This window comes from Melospiza melodia, chromosome 11 (genome assembly GCF_035770615.1).
Source record: "Melospiza melodia melodia isolate bMelMel2 chromosome 11, bMelMel2.pri, whole genome shotgun sequence".
Taxonomy (NCBI): Eukaryota; Metazoa; Chordata; class Aves; order Passeriformes; family Passerellidae; genus Melospiza; species Melospiza melodia.
Window position 1 is genome coordinate 30,709,106 of NC_086204.1, and position 27,874 is coordinate 30,736,979.

Here is a 27,874-nt window from a genome sequence, read left to right on the forward strand (position 1 = left end):
ATGGGGACTCCACCCCTGCTCTGGGCAGCTGTGTCAGGGCTGGACAACTCTTTCCATGAAAAAATTTTCCCAAATATCCAATCTAAACTTCCCCTGGCACGACCTGAGGCTGTTTCCTGTTGTCCTGTCACTTGTTCCCTGGGAGAAGACACCAACACTTTTTAAAAATTTATTTTCCCTGGATTACAGAGAGCAAGGCAACATGGGGAGAGCAGGCTCCAAGCAGTGGGCAGCAGCACCTTGAAATATGGCAGCAGATGGAAGGTGCTGCCCAAATCAACGCTGCAGTGGGGTGATGGCCAACACACAAAGGTCACAGCACAGCTGTGATAACTCCAGGGCTGGCAGGCAGGGACAGGAGAGAAAACCCTGCAGGGTTGTTCAGCCTGGGGAAGAGAAAACTCTGGGGAGACCTTAAGAGCCCCTTAATTATGATTAAAGGGGCTCCAGGAGAGCTGGAGAGGGACTTTGGATGCGGGTCTGGAAGGACAGGACAAGGGGAAATGGCTTCCCACTGCCAGAGGAGATTGGAGATGAGGAGAAATTCCAACAACAAATCCACAATATCGTATATTTTATTTAAATTAACAAAACTACATGTTTTCCAGGTTGCTTAAAGCATTCTGTAAAAACTGAACTCAACCTAAACAACAAAAAAAAAAAGGATATATTTTAATAAGACCCAGGGACTATTTCTAAGACATAGGAGTTGGGTTGAGGAATGAAGAAATAAAAAACCCACACACGCACGCACACGCGCCCCGTAAACAAACTGTTAGTGTTTGACACAGAATTTGGTTTGAAAGCTGCAGCTCCCCGTTCGTGGGCAGCCTTTACAAAACGCAATGCTATAGTCTAAGCTGGAAAAGAACCCACGGACACAGCTATGGGAACAACATAAATATCACGTAAGAACCCAAGGGAAAAGGGATGGCAAAGTTGCAAAGTCGAGTGTTCAGCTGGGAACGTTCCGGGGTTGCAGGGATGTGCGTTGATTTAATTCACTTCTAACGGAGTAGCTACTACAGTAGGAACACTGCTTGGCCTCCAGGGGCAGGGGAAGCTGGGCATTCCGGGGAGGGCAAACACAACAAACAGAATTGCTGTAAGAAAATGCAGTAGGAGATGCAATGAATACTCAGGGAGCAGGCCTTTGGCAGAGGGGTCTGCCTGGTGTAACACCTCCTGACTGGAGGAGCCCCATGTGATGGTGCCCAGCAATCAAACCCACGCAAGGTGATCTGGTGGTGCCACCCTCTCTTTTTTCATAGTATTGAGCTTTAATACATGGATGAGGGTAAATGGATAAATTCTGGGGTGGGAATTGTTATGGTACCGGGAATCGTGATGGTACCTGGGCTGACAGGAATGAGTTTCTCCTCTCTGCCTCCCCTACAATGCTTCAGCAAGGCACAGCAGCAGCAGATTGTTATCTCGTGGGGCCGGAACTGGGAGGGTGAGTTACATGTTACCAGCAGTTAGCACAGACGTTTGCTCCTGCCTGCTCTCTGGATGCTCCAGGCCATGGAAGGTGTGCCCTGAGCGGCACAGACCCTTCCCCACCGTTCACTTCTCTGAACTGGGCCCAGCAGGGTTCAGCTCCAGCTTCCAGCCCGGATCAGTTCCCACTCCCCTCTCTTTGCCAAAGGCCTCCCAGCACGGGGCTGAGTGAGCCCGGTGCCTGTGTCTGCTCTGGGAAAGCAAAGATCCACATTAGTGCATGACCAGCGGATCCTTTCAAGTCCTTAATCCCTGGAAGAATCCAGCTCTGCTCCAGCCTGCCAGCGCACAGAGCACAGAGCGAGACTGCCCAGCTCCCAGGGATGCACTGTAACAAAAGGGAAGGTGGAGGAAGCTACAAAAGCACGGGGGAGCCAAAGGGACTGAGAACAGGGAGGAGCTGGCTGTGGGATCAGCCAGCTGGGAACTTGGGTCAGGAGTGCTCTGTTCTCCTGCAACTCAGCATCCAGGCTGGCCATTCCCTGTATCCAGCACACAGCTGCAAAACCTGCTGAGAAAGCAGTCGCTGCTTCTACTAAAGCCTTACTAACAGCCTACTCCTCTCCCAGCTGTGCTTCATCCAGCCACAGAGGGTGGCTGCCCCAAAGACTCAGACAAGGGTCGGTACAGCCACGGCAGTGGAATTAAAGGCTTTTACAGCAAGGCTCCCCCCCACAACCAACACCTTGTGTAAGCTGCACACAGGAGCAAACCCAGCGTAGTGAGCACATGCTCCTGGCTGAGCTCCCTGCAGCAGCTTTATGCACCAGCACACCCAGCAAAATGAAACCAGCCCCACGGCAGCTCTGCCCCGGCCCCACATCCACACCTGCGACTTTGCAACCTCAGTGCCCTTCCAGCAGGGTTTTACGTGCCCGAGTGTAACACAATATACACAGCCCTCCCCCCAGGAATAACTACACCATAGTAAAGAGTTACAAATGTTCTGCTCGCTGTCGCTGCCCTGTGGATGCACCAGGGACGGGGCGCTTGAGGAGCGGATGCGGCCGGAGGGGTCTCCAGCCAGAGGGACTCGTGTGTCCTCTGCTCCCCACGCCAGGCCGGTCCCTGCTGAGGCACCTCCGTGTCACTCCTGAGCCTCCTTCCGAGCCAGCTTGTACACCTCCGTGGGCCCGTCCACGTGGGTGATGGTGGTGGTGAGCTGCAGCTCCTCCCCGCTGTTCACCCCCAGGTCACCTGAGAAACAAAGGTGTTCTGTCAGTGCAGTCTCACAATGCAATATGGGACTATTCCAAAGGAAAAGATCCACTTTATTCCCTCCAGCCGCTCAGCTGCCTAAGCCACGGACCAGCAACTTTCCTATAAATTGTTTTATTTACAGCTATTTAAATGGAAGCACAAGAAACACATTGAGGGGCCGTAGCACGTCCAGAGAAGGGAATGGAGCTAGGGAAGGGGCTGGAGCACCAGGAGTGGCTGAGGGAGCTGGGAAGGGGGCTCAGCCTGGAGAAAAGGAGGCTCAGGCAGAACCATCCGGCTCTCCTCAACTCCCTGACAGGAGGGTCTATTTTCTCCACTCCTCATCCCTCCATCTGAGCTGCACAGTTCCATCTGGGCAATGCTAAAAGGCACAGAAACCACCTGGAAGGTTCCAGCCAGCCTTGGCTAAAAGTCAGACCTGTATAACCCAGCCATTAATTCAAATGCCTGCTTGGAAACCCAAACCATCATTTGCAAAGCTTTTCAAGGTGCTGAGTGTGCACTTGGACCAATGAGGGCAGTGAGGGAAGCCAAGCAATCAATTAATATGATTGGTAAAGCAAGCTTCGGTTTATTTTGAGTACACCAGTACTTTTATATTGTTTTCCAGTAACTATGCATACTTGTCGTTAGTTTATTGGTTTAACTGCTTATACATGTCCTGAGTTTATTGGTTTAAAGCAAGAGATTACATTTACATATTCCTCCTACTCTGTGGTTATGCATACTTTATGGTTTCTATTCTCGTCGCTGTCCTTGCCCTGTCGACCTTGTCAGCAGGCAGGATGCAGCATCTTCCTATCCTGGCATGTGGCCTGGTTATGCTAGGTATGGCTCACTCACGCTAAGCTGCTAAGTGAACATGTATGCTAAGTTAACATGGGCCTTGTTTGTACAACATTTCCACGGATCCATGGCCCTTTTCCTCCAGCCCTTCTTCCACAGACCAAAAAAAGGGCACAGAAGGCACACCCTGATTTGTACCCCTTTGTCCCCTCGAGAGCCCTCAGGTCATTTGGGGACATTTACCATTGGACTGGTCTTCGCCATAGTTCTTGTGGGATGGCGCGTACAGGAACATGAGGGCGAACACGTAGAGATTCCACATCCCGTAGATGCCGGTGAAGAAGGCACTGTTCACCTGGATCGTGATGTCCCCCCACTTCCAGTGGCCTTCTGTCACCTGTCCAGGGAAAACAGACACGGACAGGCCATCAGGAAGAGCAAAGTCCATAAAGACACGGCCTTGGAGTACATCAGTGAGAACAGCATCAATTCAACAGGATAGAGGAAATGGAGTGTAAAAGGTTCAGTGAGGCAGAAGTCAGGCTGGGATTCTCCTCTTCAGGCTCGGTCTGCAGGGACAAAATGCTCCTGACAAAGTGAATCCCTCAGGACTCCTTCAGCTCTGATGTCTCATTTACTGTGACCGAACCGCTGCGCTCTGCGATACCCCTGCCACAAGCATGTGCTCAGCACAGACTGACACACAAAGGGCACTACCTGGGGACACCACTGACATCCCTGAACATCCACCTGCTAAAAATAGACCTTTTATAGCAGGAAAACCAGCGTGAGTAATGGGGGAATTGATGTGCTGAGCACAGCTGGCTGAGGAGGGGCCAGGCTGACAGCACCAACCTGCCACACGCTGAGGCCTGTCAACATCCATGAAAATATCATCAATATTAATATTCCTTGAAGGTACACAGACTGCTCAGGCTGCAGTGGTGCTTTCTGTTAAAGAACAGCATAAAGGCCAAGAAGAAAACTACAGTAGCTTAAAAAGAGATCCATGGAGATGCTCTGAGGCTGGAGCCCCTCTGCCATGGGAGCCAGGCTGGGAGAGCTGGGGGTGCTCACCTGGAGAAGCAAAAGGTGCAGGGAGAGCTCAGAACCCTTCCAGGGCCTAAAAGGGCCCAAGGACAGCTGGAGAGGGACTGGAGGGACAGGACACAGGGAATGGCTTCCACTGCCAGAGAGCAGGGATGGATTGGAGATTGAAAAGAATTGTTCCCTGGGAGGGTGGGCAGGCCTGGCACAGGGTGCCCAGAGCAGCTGTGGCTGCCCCTGGATCCCTGGCAGTGCCTGGGGCTAGGTTGGATGGGATGAGGAGCAGCCTGGGACAGTGGAAGTTGTCCCTGCCCATGAGATGGGCTTTAGGGTCCCTTCCAGCCCAAGCCAGTCTGTGATTCCATGATTCCAGCAGTGGTAAAAGCTCATCCGTACAGAGGTGACATGGGAGCTCAGGACAAACAGGTACAGCTCCTGCTGGGCACAGCAGGCTGCAGTCAGCCCAGGGAAGGTTGGATGCTGTCACATCTGCATGGGCACACAAAGCCACCCCAGTGTTTCCGCGTGAACAGGACATTTTCCTCTCGCTGAGTTCTCAGAAATGACTAAAGCCCGTTGGCCGATTTCCGCACGGTGCGGCCCCAACGCTCCCCGGGAGCCAGGAGCCTTTGTGCCGGCTCCAGCCTCAGCAACTGCATGGCAGAGCTTCAAATAAACCAACACAACTTCTTCAAAAGCAACTTGTTATCAAACGTGCTCAGAACAGGCCAGTCCAGTCTGACCAGCGACGCGCGGCGTCGGGAGCGGCCGGGAAGCGGCGCTGAGGCTCTGCCAGGAGCCCAGAGCCACCCCTCACCTGGCTCACGATGAAGAAGATGACGGTCATGGCTGCACAGGCCAGGGTGATGAGCATCATGAACTTGAACCTAAAAATCAGCCCCTGTTTAGAGAGAAATGTCACTGGTCACATTAACAGAATCCACAAAACCCATTTTTGGTTTTAGGATAGACAAGACACGAGGATAAAAAATAAAAAATAAAACAAGGGTCCAACCCACGAAACCCCAAAGCAAAACAACCTCCACCCACTCGTGTGCCGTGCTCAGCACAGCCCATATCCTCCGCTCCCCACACGTCTGCCGGAAGCTCCGCGCGGGGTGGGCACGTCTGGACAGCGCTGCCTTTCCATGACATTTGCCCAGTGACTGATTGAGCAGCAGTTAATTCAGGGGAAGAGGTGGCACGCCGGGCTGCAGGGGGCACGGCCCGACAGCTCACGGCCCTTGTAACACAAACACCAGGTGGGGTCGGCGCCCCAGCGTGGGCTCGGGCTCTCACCACACTCATCCTCACCCCAGCCCGGCTGGGAGGGAGCTGCAGCGATTCCAGTGTCTGGAAAACCTGGCTGGCGAGCACAGAATGGAGATTCTGAGACAAACTCCTTGGCTGGCAATCCCACTGCCCACCGCCCCTGCTTTCACTGGTTCTACATTCTTACTTACAAACTCTTCTGGTTTTGGGTGAGTGCGTGGGTTTTTTTAACCTGGTTCTGGAATTTAGGTGGAAATGTCAGTGTCTGCGTAATTACCCCGCCACACCACGACAACAAAGGACTATTAATTTAACTCTTCCACACCAGATCCCTGCTCCCCAGATGTCTGTGCCTCCTGCTAGAGGGAAAAACACTGAGTATCTGCTTCAAATTCTTTCAAGTCCAGTTTCCTGAATTTTTGATGTGCATTCTTGATGGATGATAAGGACTTGTTTAAAGAAGAAGTGACCATAATTAAACAGAATGGCTTTGGGGATAAATATTTGCATCCCTGCAGAAGCAGGTTAAGCACTCAGGTTTGGCAGCAGGCGAATCAGGTAGGAGAGGAAACTACAAAATCATGGGCTAAAAATGGGCATGATGGTGGGAATGCGTTGTGCTTTGACCCTCCAGCAACTTCAAAAGGAAATGATGACCCCAAAAATCCAAATTCATACCATGAGGAGAAATTTATACCAAAGGAGGAGAAATGGAAGTATGAGGATATTATGGCTAAAGGGGGTCTCAGAACAGACTGTGAGTCCAAAATGTCTTTTAAAAACAAGGAATCTGTGTCCCAAGGAGGACCCTTACCTCATAGTGAAGGCGGCGAGCCTTGCTCATGGCAGGGAGGCTCGACTGCTTCCCACTGATGTTCCTGAACACTTGGAAGACCATAAAACACAGGAAGAGAAAATAGAGGCACAGGCAGATCCCTGCGACTATAATAAAGGCCATCTGTGCAGAGGAAGTTAAGGGAAAATGGTACAAACTAAAGGAAATCCTAGAAAACATTACCCAGGGAATATGGTACAAACTAAAGGAAATCCTAGAAAACATTACCCAGGGAAAATGGTACAAACTAACAGGAAATCCTAGAAAACATTACCCAGGGAAAATGGTACAAACTAACAGGAAATCCTAGAAAACACTACCCATATCCAGCTCCCCAGTGATCTCCTGCAGTGCCTGGCCAGCCCCTGCCCCCAAAAGCAGGGAGTTTGCCCACAGCTCCCAGGGACCTGGCAGGAGGGAGAACCTCCCTCTCCCACATATATCCCACAAGCAGGGAAAGGATACAGCCAGCTCCGTGCCCACCTCGGTGGTCCAGATGCTGTAGAAGGGGTTCTTGAGCTGCACTCCCCTGCAGAGAGGAGAGAAAACACCAACTGTCAGAGAGCTCAGAGGGCCCCTTGCCCACTCTGCAGCCTGGCAATCACAGAATCAGGGAACATCCTGAGCTGGAAGGACCCACAGGAATCACTGATCCAGCTCCTGCCCTGCACAGACAGACACCCCAACAATTCCACCCTATGGCTGAGGGCATTGTCCCAGTGCTCCTGGAGCTCTGGCAGCCTTGGGGCCGTGCCCATTCCCTGGGGATCTGTGCAGTGGCAGCACCCTCTGGGGGAAGAACCTTTTCCCAAGGCTCTGCAGAGGAAAAGCCAGCAGTGCTGCTTTGCCATGTGGGTGAGGAGAAGGTGAGGTGGGAATGGTTTCCATGGCCAGCACAGTTGGGAGCACTCCAGGAGCCTCCCCTGGCTCTGGGAGATGGGGCTGTGCACCCAGCCATGGGGACCCAGCTGGTCCCTGCTGCAGGAGGGGGCCAGGAGCCTTCCCTGCCCTGGGATGGCCGGGCCTGGGCAGTGCAGCTGCACCCACCTCTCACACATGTCAAAGATGAAGAGGCAGAAGGAGCCCACAGCGATGGGTCCAACCTGCTTCCAGTAGCCCGAGAGCCGGTTCCGCTCGTTCTGGTCCTGGGCACCAGGTGGGGAGGAGAAGAAAAAGGAAAAGCAAGTTAGCCTGAAATCCCCTCAGCTGGTCCAAGTCCCCCCAGCATCATTTCCAACCATCAGCTGCCAGGTTTTCCTGGAAGTGGGGCTGGAAACCACGTTCCCATGGGGGTGGTACCCACCATCATGTGCTCCCCACAGAAGATGATCCAAAACGAGAGCAGCATGGCATAGAAGATGCCCTGTCGAATGTCTCCAAAGAGCAGCATCCAAGTCCAGTCAAATCCGATGGAAAACCACTCCACAGGGATGTTAATGAACGTCATGGAAATTCCCAGAGCAAAGATGACCCTGGAGAGGCACAAACACCATCTCTGTCCAGTGTGTGAGGGAAGGACAGAGCCCCAAAAGCCAAAGCTGTGTGTGGAGAGCAACAGAAGGAAAGCCAGCACTTTTTGGGAAGTGTCACCTCCTGCCACCAAACCCCACAGGACTGAGCTCCTCAGAGCAGCTCCTTTTTCTCCAGGGATTTAAAAGGAAAGAAAAGAGAAGCTGTGGAGGTCTCCAGCTCCCAGGGTGCCTGGGTGCAGGGAGGGGACGGAGAAGAGACAATTCCTATCTGCCAACCATGGGCTCTGCCTGGGAGCAATGACCACCTCAGTGGGTCCCCTGGGCCACCACAGGTTCCTACTCACTTCTCCAGCAGGACGGGGGCACGTGTCATCAGCGTGATCCTCCTCCAGTACCACACCATGATGATCAGAATGCTGGGCGTCAGGAAGGTCTTCATGGCAAACCACACCTTGGTGAAGCCCCCGTTTTGGTGGATGCCCTGAGGAAAAGCAGGGTACAGGGTTTGACATCATCACCCTGTGCTTCTCCTCATGGAGTGTCAGGAGAGGCACACATGTGGGAGTGCATCCCAATGATGGTTTGGCCAATGATGGACAGAGCACAGGGGCCCACTGAGCCCCCAGGCCACCTGGGCAGGTTCCAGAACGTCTGAGAACAAATGCCAGCAGACACAGCTTCCATGGCGAGGGAGAGGGGGAATTCTGACACAGCATGGAAAAAGCTGGCAGAATCACTCCCAGACAAGTAACCAGAGCCTCACGGAGCCAAGTCACCCCTGGTGGGAAGAGCATTGGCTCATTAACGTGTTTCTCCAGCCACGCGTCCTCCCACCGCTGTCTGCAGCCACCGCAGCCGTGGTGGGAGGGCTCCAGCTGGGAAAAGCATCCCTGCTCACCCAGCCTCGAGGGCAAGGATCACTGACAGCCTTCCCACACATGGCCACAGCCAACTGCAGGCCCCCTCTGAACCCTCCTTAGCTCCTGTCTGTAGGAACGACTCTGCATCGCAGGCAGACTGCGGTGGGAAGCAGAGGACACAGCGAGCTCGGAGCCTTGGGAAGAGGAGGAGGCTTGGGGAAGGCTCCTGAGAAGAGCAGAGCATTCCCAGGGAGCAGGACAGTCCCCCTGGAGGCAGAGGAGCTGGGGCAGGAGCTGGGGCAGCCTGGCACAGAGGCTGGGTGCCAGGGGAGGGCAGGACGCTCACCACGAGGCGGATGTCCTTGATCTCGCCGATGCCCACGTTGATGCCCTTCCTGTCGTTGACGGGCAGGCGGATGTTGATGAGGTAGTACTTGTGTGCCACGCTGCCGATCTCCATGAAGGGCAGGAAGTCGCAGTCGTAGTGGCGGCCCTCGGACTCCACCGTCTGCAAGGGGCAGCAGCACAAGCACGGCCCTCAGCCCTCCAGCTGGGAGCACTGGGAGCCTGTGTGTGAGGGACACCTCTCCTCGTGTTTTCGATTGTGTGGGTCACCGAGCAGGTAAGGTTTGACCTCAGACAGGTTCACATTTCAGACTTCAACGGGAGCCTTCCTAGATGAACCCCGTACAGCCCCCTTAACAGGAGGTGGGAGCCAGGTGGGGATTGGCCATGTCTCCCAAAAAAAGTGACAGGACAAAGAGAAAATGGTCTCAGGGTGTGCCAGGGGAGGTTTGGGTTGGATATTGGGGAAAATTTTTTCATGGAAAGGGTGATTCTGTGGTTCTGTGATTGGAAGAGGACAATTCTCACTCATCCCCACCACCAGTGTCATTCAAATTCCTTACTTTTGGAGAGCTAAAGGTGCACTTCAGCTTCCTGATCTCTATGGCATGTGCTATTTCCTCCCAGTCATCGAACATGTCATCACGATAGGCCAGCGACACATCCAGGGTGATCTCTGCGTTTTCCTCTGCAACAGCACGGAGACAGGAGGCTCAGAAGGTTCCCAGAGTAATTAAAAAACACGACACAAAGTTCCTTTAGGAAGACAATTAATGAACTGAAGCTGAGCTACACTGGCCTAGCCAGGAAAAACTCAGAACCCGCCACACATAACAGTGTTGATGTTTTCTATGTGCCTTGTTTAGCTTCAGTCGCTCTACAGAAGAGTTTGGAGCTCTCCCTTCCTCACCTACAGAACATTTCAGAGCCCTCCCCTGCTCCTCCACACCTGCCCTGACTTGTTCCTGCCTCTGCAGATGGCCCAGCTCGCACGCCAGCGACACACGTGGAGTCATGGCCTGGCAAGGTCACACATCCCTGTGGGACCAGCAGCTCGTCCCCTCCTGGACGTGTGCACAGTGACTGGCTGGGACACAGCTGCTGGGAAAGGTGCTCCTGGCAGGGCACTGCCAGCGGGACTGAGGCTGGATCAGGCTCCTTCAGGCTGGAACAGGCTCACTGAGGAACCATAACTGAGTGAGTTCGTGCACTGGAGCAGCAGCTGAGGCTGCCAAGGAGCATCCACACGTTTAAAAACTTGAGGCAAGTCTGTACCAGCTCCACCAGCTGGAAAATCCTCCTGTTTACCAGGCACAGATCCCAGGGAAGGCTCTGAACGAGGAACACGCTCCAGAATGAGCGTGTGCATGTTACAGCCCAGCCTCCTTTTGTAGGGCACCAAATCCTTAACAGCCACAGCTGCTGGAAAAGCTCCAGAACCATCCAGATTGGAGAAGTGCTGGGAGATGGCTCCAGAACCATCCACCATGAACTGTTTGGAAATGGCTCCAGAACCATCCACCTTGGAGAAGCACTGGAAGATGGCCCCAGAACCATCCACCTTGGAGAAGCACTGGGAGATGGCCCCAGAACCATCTGCCATGGAGAAGCACTGGGAGATGGCCCCAGAACCATCTGCCATGGAGAAGCACTGGGAGATGGCTCCAGAACCATCTGCCATGGAGAAGCACTGGGAAATGGCCCCAGAACCATCTGCCATGAAGAAGCACTGGGAAATGGCCCCAGAAGCCATCTTTTCAGCTATATTTTTGTTGGAAATAGGTGGTGGCACACTCATCCCACCGGATGGGAAGGGGTGTGGATGGGATCTGTGGTTGGCAGTTCTATTTTTACGCCCTTCAGAGGTGGCTGGGTTGTGCATCTGATGTGGACACCTCAGGATTTTTCTGAGCATTTTCTGGTGCACGTGATCTGCACCATCCAGATCCACATGAAGTCCCTTTCCAGAGCTGCCAGCAGTTGGGTTTCCATGAAACACGAATTTGCCATCTCAGATCCGCTGTTTAGAGACCAGCAAAACAGATAAATGGGAACATAAGGTTGAACTTGGCCAGGCTAAAAAGAACCATGAACTCCATTTCAGAAGCCATAAAACCAACTGGAATGCTTGGGATTTAATCCAAGAAAAACAGCTTTCAGTATTTCATCTTTGCAGTCCAAATGTTGCTGCTGCCATGGAGTATGAAAACCAGAAGGCAGAAGATGAACTGCTGCGTGCCTTTCCAGGCCAATGGATTAGAGGCTCCCTCTGGAATTCCATCAGTCTCTCTGCTGGGGTGGCACCTCCCCTTGGAAATGAGTTTTGTGCAAAGACCCTTCAGGGCTGTCAACATAAAATACAGATATATCCATATATCCATTTATTTCAGCACAGTAGACTGATGGCAGAGCTGTGTTAGTGGTTGGACTCCATCTAAGAGGTCTTTTCCAACCTAAATGATTCCATGAGAATCCTACGCCAGCCTTCCATCAGCAACTCCCATTGTGCCTGAGCAACAAACGAGGACAGTGACAGAGAACCAAACCTTAAGGAGATTCGTGCCTTATTCCCATTAATCAGAGGGTGAATAGACAATTTTCTGGGGAGAGGAGGGTGTCCTTTTCCTGCACAGCATTAAACTGAGAGGGAGCAGGACCAGATTTATCAGGGATAAATCCTTCCCTGGGAGGGTGGGCAGGCCCTGGCACAGGGTGGCTGTGGCTGCCCCTGGATCCCTGGCAGTGCCCAAGGCCAGGCTGGAGCAGCCTGGGACAGTGGAAGGTGTCCCTGCCATCCAGGGGTGGCACTGAATGGGCTTTGAGGTCTTGCCAACCCAAGTGAGGACAAGACACTCTCCTGGAGGTTTTCCAGCCCTGAGCTCTGTGACTCCCCCAGTGAGGGACTCCCTGCTCATGCTCCAAACACCACCAGTGTCATTTTTCCCACTGGCATTTCACTGCCCAGGATCTTCTCCATGAATCACTTTATAGGACAATACTTGCCCAGGATATCTTCACTCACATTACAATGGCCTAAAAATAGTGGAGCAGTTTCAGGAGGGGGCTCTGTGCCAGCTGCACACTAACACAGCTGGCTGGGGAGAAGCCTATGGCAGGCAAGCAGAAAAGCTGGAATTATTTCCATTACACTTCCATGCTTCAGCAGCTCCCTAAAATTACAAAACCTACCAAAAAGCCCAAGGTTGGATGAATTAGCAAAGGAGGCTGCAGCACTCTGCCCTCTCGCTGTACACAGTTGCTTTCCAGCTGCAAAGAAACTCCATCTCCTTCCTCTGCCCCCCTCCTTTCCCAGTTCTGGGAAGGGGTTTTAATAATTGAGTGCACAATGCATCAAGAAAGGAAAGGGACAGCACAGAAATAGAAATTGCCTCTTCCTCAGAGGAACAGCCTGATTCTCTCCCAGCTTTCTGGGAAGGATAAACTCAGCTTCTAAACATCTGCATTCCAAAAAAACTCTGTTTCAAAACCACTGAAAGTCCAGGGGAGTTCCCAAGGTGAGGTGATCAGGGCTGGCTGCTCCTCTGAAAGGTGAGATCCCATGGGGTATTCCAGGAGGCTCAGCTCCTGCCAGGCTCTCTCAGGGCACCTTACCAGGGCTGCCCTTCCCCTGTGTCCCTGAAAAACCCTTTCTGGCTGGATGAGGAGAGCTGACACAGGTTCTGGATGGGGAGAGCTGACACAGGTCTGACTCCAGCTCTCTGAGGATGAGGAGTCACCCATGAGTCACCAACATTTCCCAAGAGGCACAGCCCAGCTGCCCCTGGCCCAGGAGGGTTTTGGCACCCAGCACCCTGAAAAAACCAAATGCAGATTTACTCTGTGCCTTGGCCTTGCTTAGGAATTGCAGGGGAAGAGGACAACCACGGCCTTGGAGGAAAAAAGCAGGAGACAGTTTGAAGTGGCTCAGAAACCTCCCTGGTGAAGGCCAAGGGGAGCTGGCAGAGCCCAGGACTGTGCTCAGCACCTTCAGACCCTGCAGAGGAGCAGGATGTGCCCCAGGCAGCAGCTTCCCCAGGAGGATAAATGCTGTGCAGCTCCCAGCAGTGCTGCTTTCCTGGATGACCTGAGGCAGCTCCCAGACAGTTTTCAGGACAGTGAGCAGAGGCCTCAGCAGCTGTGGTGCCTTCCAGGAGTGGCCCTGGTTTGGCACCAGCCACAGCAAGAGGAGGCCTGGAGGGCTCAGAGCCCCAGAGAGAAGAAATTGAATTGTTGCTTTAGAGGAAGAACTGAGGTTATTTCACATCCTTATTGCTGTCCCTTTTGAGGAGCTGAGCCCAATCACCTGATCAATGGGGCCTTTTCATTTAACAGCAGGGGCAGACACACAGGTGCAATTAATTCAGCTTAACAAGTCTGCTGTTTATTTCTATAAGAGCTGTTACAACACAATCTAGCAAGCAATAAATGTGTTACTTGTTCCTGAGACTCTACACTTAATTTACACCTGCTTGCAGCTTGGTACAAAGTGTTGGACAATCCCCAAATCTCCTTTTTATTACCCAGGGGGCAGCCCTAGATGAGCTGTTCTGCTTTGAGATCTCAAAAAAGCCCCCCACCTGTGCAGGACTCAGTCATTGAAGGGCTCAAAGCCCAAGCAAAGGCTCTGCTCTTGCAGCAGAAATGCTGCCAGAGGCTGGGTCAGCATTCCAGCCTGCTCCAAGGGCTCAGCCAGCTCCTGACTCCAGCACGGTGGTTCAGCTTGAAAGTCCTTGGAATAAAGAGCTGTTTCCCTAATGCAATCATCTGTCCAAGTGGAAGGAGGTGAGGCCTTAATAAAGGCACAAAGCTGATCTCTCTGTATTTCAGAGATAATTACAGGGATAAGAACACAGGTGAAAGCTTTCTACAATCTCATTTCTGACTTATCCTAATGATAATGTGTTAAATCATCCCTGCTCCATCTCTACAGGTGCTGAAGGTGAGACAGGGCTGGAGAAGCCTGGCATAGTGGAAGGTGCCCCTGCCCAAGGCACGGGGTGGGACTGGAGCTCTGAGGTTCTTCCCAACCCAAACCAGTCCAGGATTTTGGGATAAATAGCTGGAGGAACAGTTCCACGCTGAGCAGGAAGGGGTCAAGGACACAAAGATGGCTAAAAAAGCTCCTAACCCCAATCAACTCCCTGAACTGATTCCACCCCACAGATCCCTGAGCATGGAGCCAGCCCCACAGACAGGCTGGAGCCAGGGCAGCAGCTCCACACAGCCAGCCCAACCAGTCTGGAAAGCAAATTGTTTATTCACTGTGCCTTATAGTTAGAGAGGGATTTCCCCAAACACTTTAAAACATGCAAACAATGGACAGCTTCCCTAACAGGGAGGGCCAGAGCAGTCTTGCCCTTGCTGCTCCCAACATAATTTTGCAGGTTTTAGTGCAGGATTATTTCTGACTTTGGGGGGGAGTTGTGTGTTTTGTGTGTGTCAGGGAGGGTGTTATATATTTACTTAGTATTTATGCAATAGCTTCAAATGGAGAGAAGAGGAATTAAAGTTGGATATTGGGAAGGTATTCCTGGCTGGGAGGGAGGGCAGGCCCTGGCACAGGTGCCCAGAGCAGCAGGGGCTGCCCCTGGATCCCTGGCAGTGCCCAAGGCTGGGCTGGAGCAGCCTGGGACAGTGGAAGGTGTCCTTGCCATGGCAGGGGTGGCACAGGATGGACTTTGAGGTCCCTCCCAACCCAAACCATTTCAGGATCACCAATTCCCAGATTCAGGAAGTGCTGCAGCACCACCTCATTGTGTGGCACCAACACAACTCACACACGAGGTAAAAACCCCTTTAGGGGAGGCCCTCTGGGCAATGAGAGCCAAGGTCCCTGTGCCAGGCACTTACTGAGGTCGTTGTCCATCTTGAAGGCAATGTCCAGCTGCATGATGAAGAGCATGAACTGGAACCAGGGGCTCATCTCCTTGCTGGGCAGCGGGATGTGCACGGCGAACACGATGTCGTTGGCCTCGATCTGCCGGCTCACGGCCTCGTCGAAGTCCTTCAGCTTCTTGCAGTGGTTGGGTCCCCAGGGCATCAGCCACTTGGCTTTGTGGTGGTTCTTCCTCACGTCAATGCACTTCACTGACATGTAGGGAACAGCTGTCGTGGGGCTGGGGGCTGGCAATGCAAGAGAACCACACTTGTAGCATCTGCAGACATCTGATGCGGCGGCTTCCCCGCCCAAACTCGCAGCTCCCCGCTCGCCTCTTTGAAGGCCATTTAAAACAAATGCACCCAGTGCTGCTCCTTCACAGCTCTTTGATCTCACAGTCAAGTAATTAAGTTTATTACATCCACAGATGTATTACTGACTTTGTAGTGGGATCAAATTAGGATTAATTGAAGAGCTGGGATCTGCTGGTTCAGTCTCAGATACCTCGGTCACACAAAATCAGCCTGATTTACTGAACTCTTTTACTTTCCCTGTGCTCACCCAAGCAAATCCACACAGAAAGCATGTGCCCAGAGAAACCTGGATGGACAAACTAATTCCAAACCTCGTGGTCCTGAAGGGCAGGAAGATTTACCACGGGGATTTGCACCATGCAAGGCCACACATCTCCTTGGGCAGGAAGATTTTCCTCCAGGGTAATGAGTGGCATGGGAAGTGAGACTCTGCAGAAGGTGGTTTTCATGTTGTCACCATCCTCATTCTGATGATCCAGGACTTCCCTTACAGACCACAGCCCCCCAAAAACTCCAGCAGCAGTAACACCACCCTACAAACTCCCAATATTCCAAGGAGGAAAACAACCCCAGAGCGAGCTTCACCTCCCAGCCAGGGCTCCTGGCTGCCCCCAGCCCCGCACTGCTACACCCAGATGATTCAGCCCTGGCTCCCTTGTAATTTGGGCACAGCAGGATCATCCCAGCAGCTCTGGAGCCGTTTGGGATGGCAGCCAGGAGCCCTGTGGAGCACCTTGGCCAGCGTGCCACCTCGGCACAGGGTGACATCCACACGGCTTCCCACGGGCAGGCAGCGGTGACTCAACGCCAGGCAGGAGGAAGTTACTCAAAAGCCAAATGTTTATCAACTGCATTTTTTCCATTTTTTCACAGCACTGAGTTTCTTTCCAGCTCCAGAGGCGCAGGGATGCTGGGATAAGGGTGGGCTCCAGGGGACTGGTGTGAGCAGGTGGGTTAATGGTTGGACATGCTGATCTTAGAGGGCTTTTCCCACTGAAAGGATTCAGGAGAACTCCCAGATGGATCCCAGTTCCTGGGATGCACTGTTGCATTCCAAACCCCTGCTATATGCAGGAATCACACAACACTCAGACAAGCCCAAAACCAAACAAGTTATTGACATCAGAATCAGGATATATCCTGAACTGCAACTCACAAGGATCATTCATCCAGCCCCTGGCCCTGCACAGACACCCCAAATCCCACGCTGAGCATCCCTGGCAGAGCTGTCCAAACCCCCCTGGAGCTGCTCTGGCAGCCTCAGGGCCGTGCCCATTCCCCGGGCATCTGGGCAGTGCCAGCACCCTCTGGGGAAGAACTTTTCACAATATCCACCCTAAATACTGCATCAAGAAACAGCAAAGTAGAATAAAACAAAGCACTCCACAAACAAACACAAATGAAGCTGCAAGTCCAGGGTTACAGAGCTCTCATGACGTGCCCACAGTGCATAAAACACTGCAATAAATGCTGATTCCTCTGCCGTGCCTCCATGCAGAGCCCAGTAACCACAGCTAGAGCTGCAGCTGGAAGGGAGTATCAGGAATATTGCTGTGAAGTAAGCCAGGCATTCCAGCCGAGATCTCTGAGCTCTTTAACTCTGACACATTCTGGGTGATTTCGAAGGCATTTCTGAATTAAGAGACAGCGTTCCCTCTACAGAGAAGCCGAACGTTTCTTGCTTTGATGCAACTCATTATAGCCATAAATACATGTTTTCATCACTGCCTGATTATGATTTTAAACACTTGGCACGCTCCCTGCAGCCTCCCCTCTGCCAAAGTTACAGCTTTGAGGAGCACGAGACAATTACTATACATATTCCTCGTCGGGAATCGCGCACCAAACAAACGCCGGCACTTGGCTTCCATTACTGATCTGGCTCCTGGCCCACTCAATCCAAGTGAGCGTTGAACCAAGTGGAAAAAAAATGCTTTGTGGAGCTGCAGCCAACTCAGCCAAGAGCATTACAAAGTGCTATGCAAAACAAAGCTCTCACCCAGGGATTTGGGCTGTGCTGCGGTGCCAAGGGCTGCCCCAGCCCCTCTGCCCCCAGCCCGGGGGGTGCAGCAGCCCCACGGATCCCAGGATCTCTGTCAGCCTGTAAATAATGGAGCGATTGAACAGCTCTGTGTGCACAGCACAGCGCAGCAGCCTCGTGCTGCTCGCTGCCATGAGAGGGCAGGAATGCAGGTCCCACTTGGAGCAGGAGGGGAGCAGAGCTCCCAGAGCAGGCTGGGCAGGAGCCAGGGGAGGGAGTGCAGCTCTCTGGGAGCCAGCCCAGCCAGGAGCCTCCAGCAGGGAGTCCTGGAGCAGCCGTGGGGCAGAGAGCCCTCGTGCCAGGGGGCTGGACACCAGCAGTGCCAAGTGCCAAAAGCCACGGGCAGGAGGTGCTGGAGCTGCCAGCTGTGCCACAGCATCACAGAGTGAAAGAGAACTTAAAGTTTGTCTCATTCCAAAGCCCTGCCATGGCAGGGACACCTCCCACTATCCCAGGGTGCTCCCAGCCCCAGCGTCCAGCCTGGCCTGGGGCACTGCCAGGGATCCAGGGCCTGCCCACCCTCACAGGGAGCGATTCCCTCCCAATATCTATTTATCTAAATTTCCCCTAGATTTCTGCCTCTGCATCTCCTCCAGCTGGGCCTGCAAAAGTGCCCAGCTCACTGCAGAAATCCCAAATTACAGGGGCAAAACAGATCCTGCTGCTCCCTGTGATGGTTTTAGCCAGCAAATACTTGGAAAGGTGGACACCTTCACCAGTGTGGCCACCACTGCCCAGGGAGGGCTTCCCCTGGACTGCCAGGGCCACCTCAGCTGTGTCTCACTGACTGAAACAATCCTGCACAGAATTTCATCCTTTCCATTCAGCCAGGAGGTCAGGGCAGGGTGCTCAGGGCCTGATCCCACCAGGACAGCAGAAAACAAGGTCCAAGGGGCTTCCCCCAGGAGCTAGTCCTCAAAGAAAGAAAACCACACTGCTTCTCTGCATTTAGACTTAAAGCTTTAGGGAAAAAATTACTGAGACAAGTGAGCTCAATTTTTTAGCATTTTTTGGAGGATATATGACACACACCTAGGTGTGGGTAAGAGCCACCATCACTCAGTATTTTAATTTCAATAAATCCAGCAGATCTTCAAAAAGCTCCTGTGGTGGAGCCTCAAACACCTCCTTCCTCCTGCCCTCAGGCTCCAGGATTCCCACTCCCTCTCAGCTCACCTTGGCAATCACATCCTGCACCTTCTCATCCCAGCACCTCCAGCACTGCCATTAACCACCGACCCTTGCTCCAGCACCATAAACAAGGCCTTTGGAAACTCTCAATTGCATTGTGTCCACACTGATTAAAGGCTGAATCCCCCTGACCTCGGGGGGATTTAACTTCTCCCGGCACCGGGAGCATTCTGCTTTTCTACTCAATTACCCCCTCCGGAGCCAGCCAGCACTTCCCAGCGAGCACGCACAAAGGGCTTCTGCTTCATTACCCTAAGCGACTGCAGGGTAGGAATAAACAAGCTAATTTATCATGGACAGACCCAGCTTTTCCAACTGGAACAGCCACAACCTGGATAACACCATGCATGCACTCAGGATTATAAATATGTGTTTATTGCAGCCGGATTTTTTCTGCCTCCCTCTTCCCGGACCTCGATGGCACCAGTTTAATAAATTTGAGTGACACAGAGACTTTTAATTACTACTTCCTTGATAGTTCTTATTTCACAAAGCTTTTTGGAACATTGAAGCAGCTTTTATATGCAGAATAATCGTATATTTAAATAACTCCACTGCCTACTGGAAGCCCACTCCCCTTGGGAAAGGTTTTTCATTCTTATATTTGAGTTCAGGCTTTACCCAGACCAAAATCCTTTAAAGCCCCGGGGCACCAATTCCATCCTGATTTACAGTGGGAGTTTCCAGATATCCTGTTGCAGCTGAACACCCATATTTCTGTTGTTTCAGAGGCATTTTATCAGTACTACAGGATTCTCTGTCCTTTTTTTTATTTTTTCAGACCACAAAAATGAACCTGTGCAAACCATCAAAGCCAAGTTTGCTGGATCAGAACAGAAACTTTGTGGCTGCCCCACAAAGGATCTCTGGGACAGGCTGGGAGCAGCCTGAGACAGTGGAAGTGTCCCTGCCATGGCAGGGGTGGGATAAAAATGGGATTGAAGGTCCATCCAACCCAAACCATCCTGGGATTCTGTGACTCTACAATCCAGTCACATATTGCTGGGTACTCTCAGGTCCCAGGGGTTGTGTTTTTCCTCAAGGTTTGTTCTCCAGTGCTCCTTTTGCAGCTTTGCTACCAGCAAAGCCTCTTCAGAGCAGCACAAACTGAACGTTTTTCTCAATAAATCAGATCCCAAGGAGCTGCAGGAGCATCCATGCCCACAGCCCTTAGAACTGCGGGAGCAGGGGATTCCCAGCTCCCTGATAAGCAGCCAAAGGGCTCCTGGGGAACAGAGATAAGGAATTATTCCCTCAGCCCCAGGCAAGCCACACAGCAGGGAAATCTCACAAGGCACAACTTGCAGGGAGAACTGAATGAGTGATCTGCATGATTCACATCCATATTCAACAGCAGCAACGAATACAAATGAGGTGAGCATGAGTAGAGCTCCCTAAATGCAGAAATGGATATTCAAACATATTTAAAAGAAAAAAAAAAAGGAGGTAAACCTGATTTACTAATTGCCACAGAGAGCCTGATCTTCTTCCAAGTCAGTTTTGCAGGGGGATGAGGTGCATTTCCTGCAACTCCCAGCCAAGGTATGAAATCCTGCACTCAGACCCAAGGAGCAGGAAGAGCTGTTGTTATTGAGCTTTTCTCCTGAGCCTGACACTCCCCCAGATAAGATACCTTGGAAACTGCCCGTGCTCAGATATGTGAGGAATTCCATCTCCATGTGAATGGGCCGGGCCCTTCCCCACTGGACACCTTGAGCCTTCAAAGGCTTTCCCAGGCTATCAGGGACTTCAAAGGCCACCAGTGTTATTTACCAAGGAAAAGGCTTCCTGTGCGGAGGTTTTCCCTCTCAAAGGGCAGGGAGGCAGCAGCAGCACTGCTTGGGAAGTGCTCGGGTCACGTTTAAACCGACAGAGGGGGAGCAGCAGGAGGACTGACCTGAGCTCTCCCAGGTTTGGGTTTGGAAGTGATGCAGCTGTGAAAAGAGAAAACCCAGCACCTCTGAGGATTCCCAGCTCCTCAGGCCCCAGCACTGCCATTCCTGCCTGGGAACTCTCCGTTTCTGGCACTTTTGCCCATTCAGCTACAGTTACAGCTCCTCAAAAGAAGAATTGAGCAGACCTAACTAAACAGACATGACCTTTCGTGTCTGCTTTCTCCTGGCTCCCAGCGCCTCAGCCAAGGCTGCAGCACTGCAGGAATGTGTCTATACACAGGATCCATTGGCATTCATGGCCACGGAGCACCGACCAGCTCCTGGAGAGGCCCTGCATGAAAGGAAGTCAGGCACACAAAAATGTTCTTTATCATCAGCCTAAAACACTCTTTCCTATCCGTACCTTGGAAATCCGAGCGCTTTCCTTGTCAAAAGATCAGCTCAGCCCGAGGAAGGTAATGAAATCCCAGGAAAGAAAATGAAATCCTGGAAACAGGGGGCTCAGGAGCCAAATCAGACATTTAGATAATGAGCTGGGATTGTGGAGAGCTGCTCAGCCATGGCCACACATGACTCATTATCTCTCCAGGCCAGACACACAAGGAAGTTTGAGCTCCTCCAGTCACAACAATTCTGTTTTTTCCAGCCTAAGCCAGGGAAGGGAGCAGTGAACCTGCACCTCCTTAATCCATCCCCTCAGCCCAGAGGATTCATGTGCTAAATAAATCCCTCCACTTTTCCAATCAGTTAAATTTGTACAGCGTACGGGTGGGCACTGGGCCTGCAGCACCTCCCTGGGTGTGAGCCTGCTCGGGGTTTGCCTGGACCACAGAGAGTTCTGCATCCCCTGTGCTTGTCTGAACCAAGGAGCTGAGATTTGGGATAAGGCACCCTTGGAATCATGGAAGTTGGAGTTGGAAGGGACCTTTAAAGTAACTCATATAAAATAAAATAAGTCATTAAAAATTCCCTTTCAAAAAGTTTTCAAAGCTGCACAGAGATCTGGGTTGTTTTTTTTTTTTTTTCCTTTATGTACATAGAAAATAACTATATATATATATATATATAAATTCCAAGATGGAAAGGCAACTACAAAGGGACACCAACAGCTTCCTACAGAAAAAGATAATTTGTAATCAAAAGCTTTGCTTTCCAAACGACCAAGAGGCATCAAACCCACATAAATCCAGTCAGATTCTGCACACACAGCTTCCACCCTGGCAGCTGCCAGGAGGACACTGCTGTGTCCCAGTTCAGCTTTGGCCTGGAGCAGTTGTGGTGACCTGCACTGGAACATCCCAGCCACAATTCCCAGCAGCAGCACAGCCAGGTGGAACCTGCAGCTGGTCCAACTATGGAATCATGGAAATGTTTAGGCTGGAAAAGCCCTTTTAGGCCCGGAATTGAACTGTTCCCAGCACTGCCCCATGTCCCCAAGTGCCACATCCACAGGGATGTTAAACTCCTCCAGGGATGGGGACTCAGCCCTGCCCTGGGCAGCTGTGCCAGGGCTGGACAGCTTTTCTGGGGAAGGAATATTCCCAATACCCACCCTGAGCTCCCCTGGCCCAGCCTGGAGCCGTTCTCTCTGCTCTTCTCCCTGTTCTCTGGAGCAGAACCCGACCCCCCGGCTGTGCCCTCCTGTCAGGAGCTGTGCAGAGCCACAAGGGCCCCTGAGCCTCCTTTGCTCCAGGCTGAGCCCCTGCCCAGCTCCTCAGGGATTCTGCAGCCCCTGCCCAGCTCCTCAGGGATTCTGCAGCCCCTGCCCAGCTCCTCAGGGATTCTGCAGCCCCTGCCCGGCTCCCTCAGGGATTCTGCAGCCCCTGCCCGGCTCCTCAGGGATTCTGCAGCCCCTGCCCAGCTCCTCAGGGATTCTGCAGCCCCTGCCCAGCTCCTCAGGGATTCTGCAGCCCCTGCCCGGCTCCTCAGGGATTCTGCAGCCCCTGCCCGGCTCCCTCAGGGATTCTGCAGCCCCTGCCCAGCTCCCTCAGGGATTCTGCAGCCCCTGCCCAGCTCCCTCAGCCTCTCCTGGGGCTCCAGACCCTCACAGTCTCTCTAGTGCAGAGGGACCCAGCACTGCCCCAGCACTGGAGGTGCAAGGTTTGTCCTCATGCCCTGCCCCGGGCTGTCCCAAGCCTGGTGGCATCCCAGGACAGCCACACTGGGTCCAGGGAAGGCAGAGCAGGCAGGGGCTCCTGGGAACACCGGCGTGCCTGTGAATTATCATCAGCCCCATTGCTCACAAACGATAACACAAACCATTCCTGGTGATCGCAGTCTCCTGTAATCCACACATGCCATCATTTACAGCAGGTAAGTGGAGACAAGGCTGCATTAGGATTCATTTTGTGGATCATGTTCTATCTCCCACTGCTGCATCCCAACTGAACACATCACACACAGCCCAGAAGCGTGACCTTTAAACAAGATGTTTTCCACGAGGGGAGCAGCCACCAGGAATCCTGTGGGGCTTCAAGTAGTGACAGCCCCACTTTCTGGAGCCAACAGTTCATTACCAAAGCACAGCAGAGAAACAACCCAATACAATTCTTTTTTGGGGGTGTTTGCTCCCTTTCAAGCTTTGCAAAGCTCCCTCCACACATAGGAACTCCACCACTGCCCTGGAGAGCCTGCAGCAGGGCTGGACAACCTTTTCCGTCAAGAAATTTTCCCAAATATCCAACCTAAAGCTCCCTGGCACAGGCTGAGGGTGTTTCCCCTCATCCTGCCCCTTGTTCCCTGGGAGCAGAGCCTGACCCCACCTGGCTGCATGCTCCTGTCAGGGAATTGTTGGCACAGGAGCTTCCTCCTGCCACAGGAATTTCTCCCTCGGTGTGCATCTCGCGCTTTGCCAACAGACAGCTCTGAGCAAATCCCACCTGCGAGCTGATAAGGTTCCTGCTGCTAAATAAAAGAGCTGTAGGAAATGTGGAAGCTGCATTAAAACTCTGGCATCACACACTGACTGTCCAAAACCGAGCTGGGATCCAGCAGTGGCAGAAAGCCCCTGATGTGAGGAAAACCAGCTTTGTGGTGGCTGTATCAGTACCAACGTGCTGCATTTGGGTATTTTGGACTGGCACGAGGGATCTGTTAAAATAGAGCACTTAGTCATTGTTTTGAAACATGACCTAAGTGCCTGTGAGGGGAAAGGCTGGCTGGGCTGAGCAGCCCTGTCCCACTCGGGTACGTATTTTGGGTTGTCTAGACCTGGGCACACCAAAATAACCGGATTTTGGTGTCTGTTGGGTGCGCTGCATCCAACCAGAGCGGGGCCACCGTGTCAGCGCCACCTCTGCTCCCAGCCCACCTGGTGGCACCCTGTGGGGTGGCACTGGCAGCTCTGCTGGCACGGCTCTGATCCCTTGGGAACGCCGGCCACCGACCCGCTGCTCAGTGTGAGGAGGGTCCTTGTGGGAGACACCACACTTTGGGAATCACTGAAGGGGTCAGGCCCGAGCCCTGGATCAGTTTCCAGGGATACAGGGAGCCCAGAACAGGGCAGGCTCCTGGGAGGAGCTGCTCAGCCTCCCAGGCCGTGTGCCACCCTGCCAGACGTTGGGGACCACACCTAGGTTACACATGGAACTTGGTGTTTCACAAGCACCAGGTATCTATCCCTGGGTTTGCAGCTCCCAGGAGGGCTGGCTGGGAGCTGCTGGCTCAGGGATAAGCCTCTGAACTCCTTAAATGCACAGAAGGGGCAAGTGCTGCAGAGGAAAGAACAGTTTGGATGATTGGTCAGAGCAGTTTGGTCATTGAGGGAATCCAGGAATTAAAGAACTTTGGGGCAGCACCCCCTAGGACCTGACCACAGAGAGAAGATGCATTTACCCCAGCAGGATGGAGTGACTGAGCCTGCGCAGGAATTCCAGCAGGATGCAGTGACTGAGCTCGTGCAGGGCACCGAACTCAGCCCCAGATCCCTGTCCCTGCTGGCCCCAGCCCATCCAACCTGTCCCTGCAGCTTCCAGCCCCACCTGGGAGACCCATCCTGGATGGGAGGGCACAAGGTGGAGGCCCAGCAGCAGCACCAGCCAATAAAACAGGGCACAAACCAGCTGGAAAACTGAACTAACATAATTTAAATTCTTTAATCTCTGAATCCCTTCAAAACTGAGCAGATACACTTGTCTTTTCCCTGTAAAGCCAGCCATAAACATCTGTTTGTTACATCTGTCCCCAGATGCCAGCACAAACAAGGCTTTCTGAGCCACACCAGCCTTTGGAAAAACCAACCACTTCAATTTAGCAGGAAGAAACTGCTAGAAAAAACACCTTTAAGATGAAGTCTGGCTTCTCTGCACAGCACAGGCCAAGACACTTTATCTCAGGAATCAGCAGTGGGTTCAGCAGCCTGCTCTTGAACCGGCTCTTAAAGAGAAAAAAAAAAAGGAAGCAAAAAAGCTAATCCTGATAAACTCCATGTGGTTTCAGGCCTGCAAGGGCAGGAAAAATGAGTTTTAGTCAATATGTGCCAGTGACTCCCTTGTGTCGAAGGTGAGGAAGAAAGAGAATGAGGGAAACTGAAGTTTTCCAAAATTATATTTAGTGGAATTTCATGGTTATTAGAGGCTGATAATTCAAGGCCAGGAAGGCAAAGCACTGATGGGCACCAGGAGCACAGTCTGCTCCTGAGGAACGGCCGGAGCTATTCCCTCGATCCCTCTCAAGCAGACAACAGCCCGACTCCATTCTCCCAACCAAGCGCAACAAAGTTTCGGAGTGAATTTGACCCCGACTCTCCCTGAAAACCCGGGGAGCTCCGCAGGGATCCTGCCGGGGGATGCCCCGCAGGGCCGCACAGCCCTGCCCGGACACAAAGGCGACATTCCCACCCTGGAAATGGCCCAAGAGCCACATCCATGCGCCCATCATCGCAAGGAGCCGGCGCAGAACTCAGCTGCTTTCTAGTAAAAAAAAAAAAAAAAAAAAAAAGTAAAAAACTCCCAGGACTGCCCCAAACTCGCTCTCCTCCATCTTCCTCCTTCCATCCCCCAGGGAACACTCTGCTCGCCGCAGGGCTGTGTCCCAGTTCCCATCTCCCTGCCTTTGGGAACGCTCCGGGATAAACAAACACAATCTGGGCTTCAGAGTGCCCGGTGCGGAGCTGGGGAGCCGGGGGTGAGAGCCCTCCCCGGGCGGCCACGAGGGTTTTCCACGGGCAGGAACGAACCCAGGCCGAGCCCCCGCGGGTTGGAGCTTCTCCTGGGAGGGGATGGGGAACGGGGGAAGCTCCTGCAGCGGGAGCGGGAGGTGGAACGGAGGGGGCTCCTCTGGGAGGAGGATCGGGAGGGGACCCGTCCTGACGGAGGTCGGGAGATGGGAGGGAGGGGAGGGGACCCCCCTGGAACGGGATCGGGAGGGAGTGGGGGGATCCCCCGCAGAAACGAGCCCGGACAAAGCGCGAGTCCCAAAAAAACCCCAGACCGGGACCCCCCCTCCCACCAGTCGCTCTCCTTTTTCTTTCCTTCCTTTTTTTCCTCCCTAGATTTTTTATTAATTTTTTTTTTTTTTTTTTGTTCTCATTCTGGCAAGGGGAAAGGTTTCCTCTCGCGGCCGATTCGGAGGCCGAGGCACGGGGAGGTGCAGCGCCAAGAAGGGAGGAAAAATCCTTTTAAAAAAATAAATTATTATTATTTTCTAAGCCAACTTTGAAACGCGAGGCTCCCTGCGCGTTCCGTCGCCATACTGAAGCTTTCCCACTTCCCTCTTTCTTTAAGTCCAGGCTGAAACCAGGCCAAAAAAAAAAAAAAAAAAAAAAGAGAGAAACCAACACAAAAACTTTTCCTTGGCCCGCTCCCCCCGCAGCAGCCGCGGGACGGGCACAAAGGGCCCGGAGCCGGGATCGCTCGGCTACAAAAGCGGATAATGAGATCATGGGAGCGAGTCAGCGATACTGTAACCAGCACTAAACAAGCGGGCAGCGGCGGGAGGAGGAGGAGGAGGAGGAGGAAGGCAGCGGCCCCCGGCACTCACCGATGAGCCCTCCCACCAGGAAGGCGATGACTTGGAGCACGAGCAGGATGCCCCCGACGATGCAGAGCTTGCGGGTGCTCATGTTCTCGATGATGGCCCCGGCCATGCTGGCGGGGCGGCGCGGGCCGGGCCGCGCGGGCCGGGGCGCTGCGGACGGAGCGGGGGCCGCGGGCGGGCAGCGGGCGGGCCCCGCTCGCCGCCCCAGCCGTGATTGTGCCGCTCCCGCCGCCCGCGGCCGCTTTAACCGGGCGGCCACACGTGACCGCCGCCCCTCCCTCCCCGCGCCCCGCCCGGGCCGCCACAGCGCCGGCAGCGGGGATGGGAGCGGCGCTGGGATCGGCACCGGCAACCGGCACCGGCACCGCCGTGCGCTCACCGCAGCCCGCCACCGGCACGGGGAGCAGCCCGGCCCGCCCCGGCCATGGACACCTTCCACTGTCCCAGGCTGCTCCAACCCGGCCCTGGGCACTGCCAGCGACACAGGGGCAGCCACAGCTGCTCTGGGCACCCTGTGCCAGGGCCTGCCCACCCTCGCAGCCAGAATTCCTTCCCAATATCCACCCAAATGTACCCACTTCCAGCTTCCAGCCATTCCCTGTGTCCTGTCCCTCCATCCCGGTCCCCAGTCCCTCTCCAGCTCACCTGGAGCCCCTTCAGGCCCTGCCAGGGGCTCTGAGTTCTCCCTGGAACCTTCTCCTCTCTGGCCTGAACTCACCATCGTGCTTTCCCCACTGCTCTCCCATCCCCATGGCTCTGGGCAATGCTTTGTCCTTCTCCCAGCCCTACTTTGATTCACCCCAGTTGCTCACACTGAGCAGTTTTCCCAGTTCTGCCCCCTCCATCTCTCCCCATTTCCCCGAGGAGGATGCTGTGTACCCATCCCACCCTCTGGAAGCTGCTGGCCTCCTGCTCCTCCTGCTCTGAGCTCTGTGTGCTCATAGAGTCCTTTTCATGGCCCAGCACCAGCTCATCACCCCCTGCCATCACCTTTAGCTGCAGGACAAGGGGAAATGGATTTAAACTGAAGGGTGGGCAGATTTAGATCAGATATTAGGCAGACTTTTACACAGGGCGCCCAGAGCAGCTGTGGCTTCCCCTGGATCCCTGGCAGTGCCCAAGGCCAGGCTGGAGGGGGATTGGAGCACCCTGGGATGGTGGAAGGTGTCCCCCCACGGCAGGGATGGCACTGGATGGGCTTTAAGATCACTCCCAACCCAAACCAGTCTGGGATATCTCTG

At 53.4% G+C, this 27,874-nt stretch overlaps 1 protein-coding gene across 1 annotated transcript; it reads right to left on the reverse strand.

The window, feature by feature from the left end:
* Window positions 1-557: 557 nt before the first annotated feature.
* On the reverse strand, window positions 558-26,774 carry WLS (Wnt ligand secretion mediator). Its single transcript, XM_063166308.1, has 12 exons — window positions 26,637-26,774; window positions 15,189-15,461; window positions 9,902-10,026; window positions 9,340-9,501; window positions 8,478-8,614; window positions 7,965-8,133; window positions 7,709-7,806; window positions 7,127-7,190; window positions 6,641-6,784; window positions 5,372-5,455; window positions 3,751-3,904; window positions 558-2,697 (listed from the first exon to the last, which is right to left on the reverse strand). The coding sequence occupies exons 1-12, from the start codon at window positions 26,740-26,742 to the stop codon at window positions 2,588-2,590; spliced, it is 1,626 nt and encodes a 541-aa protein (XP_063022378.1). The 5' UTR covers window positions 26,743-26,774; the 3' UTR covers window positions 558-2,587.
* Window positions 26,775-27,874: the final 1,100 nt, after the last annotated feature.